At 29.8% G+C, this 13,414-nt stretch overlaps 2 protein-coding genes across 2 annotated transcripts; one reads left to right on the forward strand and one right to left on the reverse strand.

The window, feature by feature from the left end:
• Window positions 1-24: 24 nt before the first annotated feature.
• Window positions 25-3,810, forward strand: LOC108870409 (protein SPEAR1). The gene is made up of 3 exons (XM_018655889.2): window positions 25-246; window positions 3,114-3,218; window positions 3,688-3,810. The coding sequence occupies exons 1-3, from the start codon at window positions 25-27 to the stop codon at window positions 3,808-3,810; spliced, it is 450 nt and encodes a 149-aa protein (XP_018511405.2).
• A 579-nt stretch (window positions 3,811-4,389) lies between these two features.
• On the reverse strand, window positions 4,390-6,587 carry LOC108870453 (50S ribosomal protein L4). Its single transcript, XM_033274692.1, has 9 exons — window positions 6,412-6,587; window positions 6,168-6,277; window positions 6,041-6,087; window positions 5,821-5,938; window positions 5,445-5,593; window positions 5,266-5,373; window positions 5,072-5,191; window positions 4,813-4,986; window positions 4,390-4,720 (listed from the first exon to the last, which is right to left on the reverse strand). Exons 2-9 carry the CDS (start codon window positions 6,238-6,240, stop codon window positions 4,619-4,621), a joined length of 891 nt encoding a protein of 296 aa, XP_033130583.1. The 5' UTR covers window positions 6,241-6,277; window positions 6,412-6,587; the 3' UTR covers window positions 4,390-4,618.
• Between the last annotated feature and the right edge of the window lie 6,827 nt (window positions 6,588-13,414).

Raw genomic sequence — 13,414 nt, forward strand, 5'->3', positions numbered from 1 at the left:
GATTTTCCAGCGTACATCAAGAACATGGGAAGTAGTTTCTTTGGTAGACCAAACATGAGAGGATCTTCGCTGGCTCCAACATCGTCTCCTTCATCTCCGGCTACGAGAAGAGGGAAGACGAATGGTTCCGAGAAGCCAAAGCAGCCACAGAGAGGCCTTGGAGTAGCACAACTGGAGAAGATTAGATTACACGGCGAGATGAGTTGCAATAGCTTCAACAATTACAATCCTTCTTTGCATCGTCAGGTAACATTTTAAATGCATATAATCAAATTTTACCTTAATATTTCTTAGATCTAACAATCGAATATAACCCAAAAATTATGATACCCAACTTTATTTTTTCTTGACACAAATATCATGCATGATCAGGTGAAAAACCATCTTATTTTCTATTAGAATCTCATCAAACAAGTAATAAAAGGATGATATAAGTCTTAGATAGAGTGTCCACGTAAGCGAAAATAATCGGCCAGTGAGAAACTATATTTTTTTCATGTCACTTCCTCTATTTATTTTTACAAAATGATCTTTTAACTTTTTACTTAAACAATTATAACCGAAAATATTTTTTAGTGAAATATATTATTTATATAAATATAATTATACTTTTTATTTACATAATAGTTTGTAAATAAGTATTTAGTGTAAATAATATAATAATTTTTTAAAATACTAAAATAAATCGGGTTGGTTTTCAACTTTCACAAATAAAAAGTATTATTCGTAAACTTAGAAAAACAAATATATAGAATATTCTTTTTCAGTTGAGAAAATAGAAAAATACATTAGAGACAAATCCATCTCTATTATAAAATTTCTCTATTTTAGAGAAAAAAATAGAGGAATACATTGGAGATGGTCTAAGGCATGGCCGACGTAAATGATCGACATTCAGATTTCAGCTTTTCTGATTCTTACTATTCTAATGTTTCAATAAAATTTGAATATTCCCTTTGCTTTATAATATAATGGTTTAAAATTATTTTTTATTTCACTATAAAAATTGTTTTTATATTTCAATGTAACTTTATACTTATTGGATATTGTCTGACCAATTAAATTATGTAAATTACAGTGTAATTGATTAAATTTATATATTAAATGACAGTTTTATAATATAATAACTTTTAAATATTACAGATTTTAATTAAAACTGATTACATTTTGAAACAGATAGAGTAATCTATAATCTAACTCTATATAGATATGAGGACAAAATTATAAAGTTGTCTCACCTTGAATTTCTCTCATTATGTGCATTCCTAATTGGAAGAAAATAATCAACATCTAATATTATGTTACTCTCAGTATATTAGAAATGGTCCAACCATAAACCAATTAAAGATGATGTAAGGAAGACATAAATATGTATTTCCAGTTATCACAAATATAGAATCAATTGACAACAACTTAATTATGTCCAGCGTAGAACAACAGAGAAGAGTTTTCATACCTTCTAATATTATAATATCTCACTATATTAGTGGTTAAATCAGTTTTCTATAGCACAAATACTCACTCCATTCTTGGAGTTTAAGCTTTTGTATCTGATGATATTAGTAGTTTGATCCCAAAAAAAAAACGGTCGAACTGTACATTGTAATTGGAGAAAGAAAACAAACAAAAATCAACAGAAGACTTTTAAGGTATATGAAACAAAAATTAGAAATAGCAATTCTCTGCAATTAAAGAATAAAACAATAAAATTGTAAAAATACAAAATAAAACAAAAAAATACACACAAAGAAAGATTTAGTAAAAATAAAATCATAATATAATTTTCATAATTGATAGTGCTCAGTTACACTAAATAGTCTAAATTTACAGCATATACAGTTTTATTTACATTTTTAAACCTATTATCTAATTAAAATGATTCTAAAAAAGTGCCATCATGAAGAGTTAGAAAATATACGATAAAATATAATACATAACGTTAAAATACATTATTACTGATCACTAAAAAATCATGATAGTAGTAATAAAAATAAAATGACAAAACATTTATTAAAACCATAGAACGGCACGCAGCAAGGTGTTATTAAATATACAAACTATAAATTAAATATGCTCAACGCAAACACACATAAAAATGAGACATCATATTTGGATATATTTAAATAAATAATTTTAAATATATTATATTCTTGATAATTTTAAAAAGAAACTAAATTATTAAAAAATTAATATACAAATAAAACTAAAGCAATATTTTGTAACTTCAAAATAATAAATGAATAAAAAATATATTATGTTAATAAAATGGATTTTAGATTTTAAAGATTTCTAATTCATGTAATATTACAAAATTCAAAATTTGTGTATTACAATTAATATTTTACCATTAGATATATTGAAATAATATTCTAGATCGATATTCAATTGTCAATTTTCAACTATTACACGTAAAAAAATATTATTAAGTACGTTTTTTTTTTAAAAGGGGGTTTTATATTTAGTAGGTTATTGGAGTACTTTTTATTTTCGTGAATTTATTCGAGATGAGATTTCGATCTTTGAAACTAAGATAATTTATGTTCTATACATAATTATATTTTTTTTACATAACTCTAAAATCTCGGACTTTATATTTTATATTTTATTAGTTAATTGTGTTACATATAATAGAAATACTTACTTCAAACTAAAAAAAAAAATCAAATTTAAAAATTAGTTATATATAATTTAATATACAAAAATTCACATAAAAATAAAAATGATAAATGTAACAAATTTAAATATATTATCCGCGCTACGCACGGAGAAAGGATCTAGTGATAAGTAATAATATATAGTTGCAATGGTTATTTATGCTATTATAAACTAAAAAATGTTACACACACGATTCTACATCAGTTCAATGTTTTTCCCTGTAGAATTGATTAGAAAAGAAACCTAGCTAGGCATCTACAATTGAAAAAAATATAGCCTCATATTTCTTTGCCTATGTTATTGAGTTCTCGAAGGCACTCCTCTTAAGATTATTCAGTAAGAAACTGATTTGTTATGAAATGAATTGTACTATGGACGTATCATTAATCTATCTAATTCGTTTCACGATAGTATACTTTTGATATTAATTATCCCGTCATATGTTAATGTCAATGTAGGAGGATGTGAGAGGATATTCATCCACACCATCATCATCACCATCATTTACATATGCATTATCAACACCAACATCAACTCCTAATGGCTTCTATCCGAACATGATGGTATATACCTCCCTTCAGTGCTCTAATTATTTGCGATTTTTATATGATATTTTTGTGTGTGTGTGTGTGTTTATAAAAGAAAATATTACTTGGATTCCTTATCTAACTTGATTCATTTACATTACTTTTTATTTCAAAATTTACAGCCTAACATATATATGAAGTCTTCTAAAATATTTGGTCAATCATTGATTCATTTCTATCTGCTAGCTGAACTGTTAGTAACATATTCATTGATCACATTATTATTAGTTTGCAGATTTATATTTCTTTTTGGTCCAGTCGGTTTTATCTTAAAATACGATTTGTTTAACTTTAATTTTTTGTTTATTTTAGTGCAACCATGGCTTAGTGTTATTATCTCATGTTTAAATGTTGGTTAATTGACCTTGTCAGACGTGTTATAAGTGTGGTCGATTTTGTATATAGGTGTGATCTAATCAAATCTTTTTATCTGATCTTGAAATAGGAACCAAGTTCTACAAGGCGAAGTAAATCGTTGGGATGGGGAAACCAAAACTCGGGATCAAGTGACAGTCAAGAGCTAGATTTAGAGTTGAGATCGCACTTTGATCACTTTGTAATAGTCTGATCTTCTTGTAACGGAAAAGAAGTAGTGCATTTGAACCGGACCTCGTAGTCTGGTGGTAAAAGAATTTCGGCTGAGGTGCCTGCCATTACGAGTTCGAGTCCTGGCCACAGCAGATTTAACATGGTTTCCGTTTGGCCACGGTGGGATAGTCGGACTAAGTGAGAGGTCCGGATACCTGGATTATCGAAAAAAAAAAAAGTAGTGCATTTGTGATTATGATATTCTTTGTTGCAATGGTTAAAATAAATTGAAGCAGCAACAGCTGATTATTTTCTATTTAGGGGCATCAAATTTCTTTTCTTCTTAGTGATTGTCTGCCCAATTTAGTTGAAAAGGTTTAAAATGCGGAATCGTTTGTACATTTTGAAGAGAATTAAATTGATTTTTAGATGAATAATAAGTAGTCACATTTGCTTCGTAGAAATAGTATGCTGTACTAGTCTTGTTTTCTAAAAAAAAAAAAATACTTTTTTCGGAATAATTCTATAGTAAAATTTATCAAAATCACTTTTTGTCAACATCAAAATCACTTTAAAAACATTTAAAACCTAATAAATATTTCAAACGGTCAACAAAAAATGACAGAATGTCTAGAAACAGATAAATAGTATCATTCAAATCTTTTGGCAATCGAGATTTGCAAAACCAAACCGAAAAGCTAGCAAATAACGAACCGGTCAAGACATGGACCAAAATACCAATACATAATAACCGATATGAATTGACCGTACAGAAACTACATGCGGAACTGTCTTCATTGTGATCAAGTTGCTTATTGAGAATGCTATTTTAAAACATTGTTGTCTCTTTAACGGTTGATGGGAGTGTGCATACGCTCAACGATCTTATTCACAGCATCACGGGACATCACAAGCGTGTCGTGGAGCAAAATGCTGTAAACGTTAAGCCCCTGCAAAGCATTACAGAAACAAGATTCAATATTCGTAAACCGGTTTATCAAGAAACCCCAAAGTTTGACACAGGGTCGAGTATGTGACTAACTATTGATGGGAGTATGTTGACATAGTGGAGATTTTGGGTGGCTAGCTTCAGCTTCTCATCGATAGGACCGCCTTCTACAACGAGCACTTTCTTCGTGTTCTCCATTTGATTGTAATAGTTCACAATGTTCTTTGTCTTGTGCGTTGGCAAGGCCAAATCATCAAACACAAGGAGCTGCATAGTTTTCACAAAACATTCAGCAAATACAAAGCAGACTAGTAATAACAAGGGCACTTATGGAGAAGAGAAAGAAGCTGACTTTTCCTTCTGCAGCTCTAGCTGTGAGTGCTATCTTCAGACCAAGTCTTCGAACCTGTTTATTCATCTTTATCGCATGGCTTCTTGGTCTGGGCCCGTGCATCACACAACCACCTCGGAACTAGCGGGTTTCAATAAACTTCATCAGAAAAGAACTGCGGTTTGGTGAGAAGAAAGCTCAAGTATGATGTTTACCTGAGGGCCACGAAGTGTACCATGTCTAGCCCGACCTGTACCCTTCTGGTTCCATGGCTTTCTACCAGTTCCGCTAACCTCACTTATTGTTTTGGTCGAGTGAGTTCCCTGAACATCCACCAAAATGCGTCAGACTTATTGATTGATTACTTATATGAGATAATGAATTAGAGTAATACCTGCTGGCGTTTGGCAAGCTGCCATCTGACGACGTGGTGAATGATATCTTTCCTTACAGGAACATCAAAGACATCACCAGCTAAAACCATGAAACCCTTGTCTTCGTTCTGAAAATTAGTCACGGGAATGACCAAGTCTTGGTATTGTCCTACGGAAAGTATCAAATACAATACCAACCAGTGAAAACTTTTACAGAATAATGAAACGAAACCAGCAGTAAAGAAAACATCACTGTTCAGTAGATTAGATCAGGTCTCAAGCGCAATCACAAGAAAGTGAGAACATACAAAGCCTAACACAAGCATAGCACTGGTCGTCAACCTTACACATAATAAGCTAAAGCATATGAATGTTAACTACTTCATTGATTCATACCTATGGTTCGGTCTGGTGTAATGACGGTCTTTTGGGAAAGTAAATCACGAGGAAATGAATCGTCAGGAGTCAAAATAGAAGTGGAGAGCTTTCGGTTGGAAAGTAAACCCATTCCACACTGCATTTGATAGATAACAAAAAAAAAAAAAATGAAATCAACATCTCGAAAATAGTGAAAACTAGTAAGGTTATATGCAATGGGAGTGATGTAAAGACCAACCTTGAGATCACTGGGAAGAGAGCTTAAGCCATTTCCAAACGCGTTGGCTGTTCCAAGGAGACAGGGAAGCAATTAGAGATTAAAAGTTACATTCTTTACATACAAAAAAAAAAAAAAGAGATAATACTGGCGTTGCTGCGTCCTAAAGCTGTGAAAGATCCAAAAGTGCGCAGAACTCTTCTTGAGAGTGAAGCAGCCATATCCTTTCAACCAATTGAAGAAACCCTAAATGCTCATCTACAACAACCAAATTCAATTTCTCAAATGCAATCTAATCGAAACTCGAAACACACAAAATGTAGATAATAAGATTAGATCCTATTGAGATTCAACCAACAAACATCGAAACCAAAGAGAAGAAGAAAACTAACCAGGAGCGGCGATGATTGACGACGAAGAAGTAAAACGGCGACTCTCAAGGTTTTAAGACTCGGGGGAGGTTTACATGCGTTTTGGGTCGGGTCGGATCTATTTATTGGGCCTTCAACTTTATTAGATGAATAAGGTTAAAGCCCATAATATGTTGCTAAATGAGCGTCTCGTCAAGCCCATACTGGTCGAATCGTTTTCTCATCATCATTCGAATAATATATACTAGATAATAATCAGCGTCTTGCGCCTCGCGCGTAATGTAATTATTAGCTTTGTTATTTTTAATAAAAAGATATTATTCTGTTTAATCTAGATATTGATTCGGTTTTAGGTTATCTTTTTGTTTTAATCTCTTAAAATATAACTATCATTTAAATCAATATTTATTTGATTTCTTCAGTTAAAATGTTTGATGTTTTTGTCTTTTTTTTTCCTCTGAAAAATAAAAAATTATTATTATTTGTTTCTTTTTCATGTTATGTTATGAATTTTAGATATTCATGATATTGAACCAATGGTTTCATATTATAGTTTCTAAACGGATAATAGTTTTTTTTTTAAAAAAGATAATTATTAAGACAAATCATTTTATTACAATTTGATCGATAGTAAAAAAAGCATTAAGAAAAATAATATTTTAACTTCTAAAAAAAATAGATATTTCAGTTGTGGTAAATCAATACTATTAAAAGGAAAAGAGTCCTAAAAAATCTACCTATAAAAATTGTTTGGACTCTTTTATTAACTAACAATATTTTTGGTCTTACCATAATATTTAACTAATAATAGTACATAACCAAATATTTCTCTAATCATAATTTATATATTGATATTGTAGACATTTATGGTTACCTATATATTTGGAAATGTTAGCATCAGTTATGGAGTTAATTTTATATCCACCTATATATTTGGAAAATATATATCTTTTTAACCCAAATATATATTTTCACTGGGGTTGATTTTTATTCAATCAATATATCAATATATTGATATCATTGAACGATATATTTTTGATGAGAAGTAAGCTCGACAAAATGTAAGTAAGTCGTGTGTATTAGATATATTAATAAGTAGATGTATTAGTTTAATAAAATGAGCCGTTAAATATTAGTATATGCTTAGGTGGTGGTCGAGTTGTTAATATATAGGTGGGTGTGTGTTAACTAGAGTAGAACCTCTATAAATTAATAATGTTGAAATTTTGAAATTTTATTAATTTATAGAGATAGTAATTACAAAAAAAATACTTATTTAGATTTCTTATTTTAAGATAAGAAAAATATTTGATTTTAGTATATAGACATTAATTGTTATTTCTGAAATTTGAAATTTATATTAATTTTATTATATTATTTGGTGTATATACTATATATTGCATAGAGCTTAAATGTGGTTTTAGATATAATATTACTAAATTTTATCAAAAATATATGAAGTGTTAAGAGAATATAAAGATACTTACATTGTGAATATAAAAAAATAATATAATAATAGGTTATTAATTATATAAAATATGTATACATATAAATTATTAATTTATAATTTTCATGGGACCATATATTTACATATACTTTTCTAAAAAAAATTATTATCTTATTATTTTATCGATTTTGTCAAATTTTGAACCGGTCCAAGTTGGAACCGGAGAAATTTATTAATTTATCAGAATTATTAATTTATCGAATATTAATTTATAGAGGTTCTACTGTATAAGGCTGAAGTATTAAAAATTGTTAAAGGTAAAAAAAATTCTGAAAATATGATGGCACAAAAATAATATCTCATCATTTTTTTTGATTAACATAGTATTTCATATTATATTGTAAGGATAGTTATTAAAACGATTATGTTAGACTAAATTATTATATGACTGAAGAATAACTTATAGTTAATGAAGGGGTGCAACAAATTTTGCAAGTAGATTTTTGAGATGATTTGCTTTTAATAGTATAGAAAGATATAAGTTGTGATGTATGTCACAACTTTTGTAATTTAATAAATTCATTGTTATCAACTTATTACAGAATTTAAACATGTAACAATATGTTATATACTTTGTTTTATTTTTGTGTATTTTGATAGTTAATATACATATAAATAAATGTGACCAGAATTGTTTCTATATATATTTACCCCAGTTTATAATTTCTATACTACTAAATTGGGAAATTGAAAAAATATTTGGGGTTGCCGCTGACCACTAAAGCTCTCTCTAAGGAGGACTATGAGCCGTTGATTGACAAAATAAGAACAAGGATGCTCTCATGGACCAATAAAAGTTTGTCTTATGCTGGGCGTCTGCAACTTATAAAATCAGTTATATCTAGCATAGTTAATTTCTGGAGCCAAGCTTTTATCTTGCCAATGACTTGCCTAGATAAAATTGAGAGCCTCTGTAGTGCTTTTTTTATGGTCGGGTGATCCGAATCAGACCCACAAGGCTAAAGTCTGCTGGGAGGATTTGTGTTATCCTAAGTCAGAGGGGGGACTAGGGATTAGGAGACTCAGAGATTCAGTCAGGGTGTTTGCTCTCAGCTTGATCTGGCGCATGTTTAACATGACAGACTCTTTGTGGGTTTCATGGACTCGGCATTATCTCCTGCGACACAGCTCTTTCTGGGATGTGCGTGACGATTCAGCGGGTTCATGGATGTGGAGGAAGCTTCTTAAGATGCGCTCACTGGCATTTCAGTTCATCAGGGTGGAAGTTGGAAATGGGGCCAGAGCTTTCTTCTGGCATGATGATTGGCTGAAGATTGGCAGGCTTATTGATGTAACGGGAGCAACTGGCACTCGTTATTTGGGGATTATCCGCAGTGCAAGGGTGTGTGATGCTGTTAGCCAAAATCAGTGGAGTATAAGGGGCCATAGAAGTCGTCGCTTCCGGGAGCTTCATGCCAAAATTCAAGATACACCAGTCCCTGACCCGCAGATGGGAGACGATAAGTATCTTTGGAAGCATGATATGGATGATTATAAGAACTACTTCTCTTCTGCTCGAACTTGGGAACAAATTCGATGTAAGAAAGAAGCAGTGAACTGGAGTAAAGGGGTGTGGTTTAAACAAGGAATACCTAGATGCACTTTTATTGTGTGGCTTGCAATACAGAACAGGCTCTCAACTGGAGATCGAATGAGGCTATGGGGGATCACGCAAGGATGTGTTCTATGTGGAGAGAGGGACGAAACTCGAGATCATTTATTCTTTGCATGTCCTTATTCTTATACAATTTGGGACAGAGTTGCAAGCAAGCTGTTAGGAAGAAGAATAAATCCAGATTGGTCAGACATGCTCCAGGTAGTATGTGGAGAAGCATATACATTAATGGACCAGATTCTCATTCGCCTTCTGTTTCAAGTGGTTGTTTATCATGTTTGGCGGGAGAGAAACCTCCGACGGCACCAACAGAGATTTAAGGGAACTGATCAGTTGATAAGTATGATAAGCAAGGTTGTCAAGAATCGGATCTCATCGCTGGGTTATAAGGGATATCATAGACTTGAAGGGCTCATGAGAAGGTGGTTTGAGGTTTTTGGGTAGGAAAGGAGTTTCACTCAATTTAGTTTTTTAGTTATATAGTTCATCATTCTTTTAGGTAATTATTCTTTGTAAATTTTTCCCAATGATGATCAATAAATTCAAAATTTCATCAAAAAAAAATTTGGGAAATTGCCACAAATAGCACATTTATAGTACCACTTTTCATGTTTACACTAACCACTTTTACCCTCACTTTTAATGAAGAGTAAAAGACAATTATACCCTTAGGGTTAACTAATCTAGATTTAGGGTTTAGAGTTGAGGGGTGGGATAGGGTTTTTGGAATGTAAAATTTAGGATTCTAATAAATATATAAATAAATACTTAAAAATTATATAAAAAATTTAAAAAAATAGTTTCAAACATAATTTTCGTTTTTCAAAAAGAAATTTGAAAAAAAAATTGAAAAAAAAATTTATAAAAAAGTTCGAATTTGAAAAAGTATAATTCGAAAACATAAAAAAGTAACTTTTTTTTCTTTTTTTTATTTTATTTATTTATTTTTTATTTTTATTTAAATAATGATTTATTATATATATAAATAAAAAGGGCATAAGAGTCTTTTGCCACTTAATGAAAAAATATTTTTGAAAATCTCTCTTTAGTGGTGGTAAAAATAAAAAGTGGTACCATAAAAGTGATAAACATGTAATTTCCCCTACTAAATATACAAATTTCATTTTAAAGTTTAAACACATTCCTCGAATCCGTATAAATCAATAGTGTTTATTTAAACCATATATATATATATATAATTTAGTCTAACATATATATAATAATTTTATGTCAATTGAATCAAACAATAAACCGCGTTTTGAAAACGTCCGGTCCGAATCGCGGTTCTATGCCAATATTTATGTGAATCCACATTATCTTATAAAAATTTATTTAAAATAATAATAATTTAATTCCAAAATTAAACCCGCGCTTTCTAAGCGCGGATCAAAATCTAGTACTTAGTTATAATGTGCCCATGTCAATGTGCACATGTACGTGTATGTAAAAGTATAAAAAGATGGTTGATAAATATATAAAGATACTGTTAATTAATATTAAATGACATTTTTTCAAAATAATACATGAAAAATAAAATTATTTAAAAACAAAAATATTGTAAAATTTATATAAACTATAATATATAACTTATATATAATTCTTTAAATATATATATATATATATGCATATAACATATCAAATTGGATATCCGTTTCTATAAATATTGATATTTGTGATTTACTTTTTTTTTATGGATATTGTATTTTAGTATTTGATTTGCTTCGTAGAGTAATGGATATCAAGATTTTTCGGTTCAAATCAAAACAGATAACGAATCGAATCAAAATTTATGAATAATTTGTCCAGCTACATTCGTAAATAGTAAAAACAACGTAAAGAAGAACCATGCATGTGATTTTATATTTAAAAAACATAAAATACATAGTGTGAACATATTTATGTTGAGTTTGGGTGAAATGTTCTGTACATGTGACATGTATCCATTTTAGTGTGAACACATTTATTACAATGCTTCCCCACGTGACATGTGTCCAGTTTAGTGTGAACGTATTTAATACAATGATTCTCCTTTTATATATAAGGGATAAGGGATACTCTTTCTATGAATAATATTCCCTACGTCTTAGAATCTCGTATAAGTCATTCGACGAATCCTATTATGCCATGTGACATATTTAAAAAAAATAAAAAATAAAAACCAGCTAACGTAAAATCGCACAATTAGAAAGTATCGAAACAAAAATTTAAAATAAAAATTATCTAAGCAAAAAAAAACTCTAACGAATTCTTAAACTGCAAAAACTTAATCCCTAGAATTTCTCAAGTCACTACCATCAAGTTCAAACTTGAATCGTGCCATTACTTTGCTTCTTTTCTTTGCTCTCCCTCTCTCTCTTCTCTCATAGTTGTCTTCTTGACCATTTGTTTTTGGTTTTGAGTGTAGCAACAAAAGTCGAAACATGTTCTGTTCTCTTCTTCTCGACTTGGTATTTTAATTTTTGCATATTAACCTTGAAAATGCCAATTGAGTTTCTTCCTATATTAGAATTTAATTCTTCAAAAACGAATAGAAAATGAAAATGTTGTCAACAAAAGAGTTAATAATAATAACTGACTTTGAGGTAGTTTATTACCCTTTTCTCTTTTTCTTTGGTAAACAAAAAGAGCTTCCATATTTACACAAGTGTTTTCTTTAATGTCTTATTATTAGGAACACGAAAGGAAAACGGCTTCGTTTGCGTGTATAAATTTAAAATATCAGATTTTAACTGAATACTAGATCTTGACCCGCGCTACAAAGTGCAGGTATATTTTTTATTTTGTTTTTTTGGTATTTTTTTATAAATAGCTTAAAATGAATATCACCTCGTTCCTGGTTGAACAAAAAAAAGAATATCACCCGTTCCACATTCATAAAATCAGTTAAATGTAAAAAGCAGAAATGAAATAGGTATGTGTTTTTCTCGTAGGGAGCAACAAACATATCAATATACAATTTAGTTATCAATATTATTTAGTATATGAACTTTGATATTTTTAAAATAATTTAAATGGGCTATTCGAACGAGAACTAAAATTTAAAAATATCTGAATGGGGCTAAAATATTAAACTCCGAAAACTCAAAATCCGAATTAGATCCTAACCAAATCGGAATGAGTACTCGAACGGCCACCCCTAATTTCTATATAAGATATTGTATAGGTTTAGACACATTTATCCAGAACCAAAAAACTAAAACCAAATGTAAACCTAATTCATAAATAATCAAGTGAATCATATATCTCTGGAACCAAAAATTTGAATTGAACCGGAACCAAACCGCTAACCAAATAGGTATCCAAAATTTTAAAATAAAATTATATACACACAGATATTAATCATACTTAATTTCTAGATAGATAAATATACTAAAAATACTATTTATTAACAAAATTACCTGAATATTTTTATCCATAAATTTAAAATTATCCAAATTATTTGATATTTTTATTCAAACCGTCTGATATTTAAAGCTGGTATAATTATTTATTTATTTGTAAACATAGTTATTGATACTATGAATATAAATGCTATTAATTGTTATTACTAATGTATATATACAGAATGGTATCAGGCATGGGAAAATCAAAGCATCTAATAGATGAATTGGTTGCTGTCAATGATTGTAGTCGAATACTGCATCCCAAAATTATAGGAAGTAAAGGGAAGAGGAGGTTATTTTTTATTATTTTTTTTTTCATCGGGAGGTTATAAAATGCCAAGGGAAGAGGAGGTTATAATAATATATACATGTCATGGCAGTTAATTTTTAAGAAGGTGGGCTATAAATAATTGGACCAAACAAATATCAAATGGTCATGCTGTAGAATTAATAGAATAGATGAAATTCCAGCGTGGGTATTTTTAACACTTTTTCAGTCAACAATGAAAAACTTTTCAA

The sequence above is a fragment of the Brassica rapa genome, chromosome A07, assembly GCF_000309985.2.
Source record: "Brassica rapa cultivar Chiifu-401-42 chromosome A07, CAAS_Brap_v3.01, whole genome shotgun sequence".
Lineage (NCBI taxonomy): Eukaryota > Viridiplantae > Streptophyta > Magnoliopsida > Brassicales > Brassicaceae > Brassica > Brassica rapa.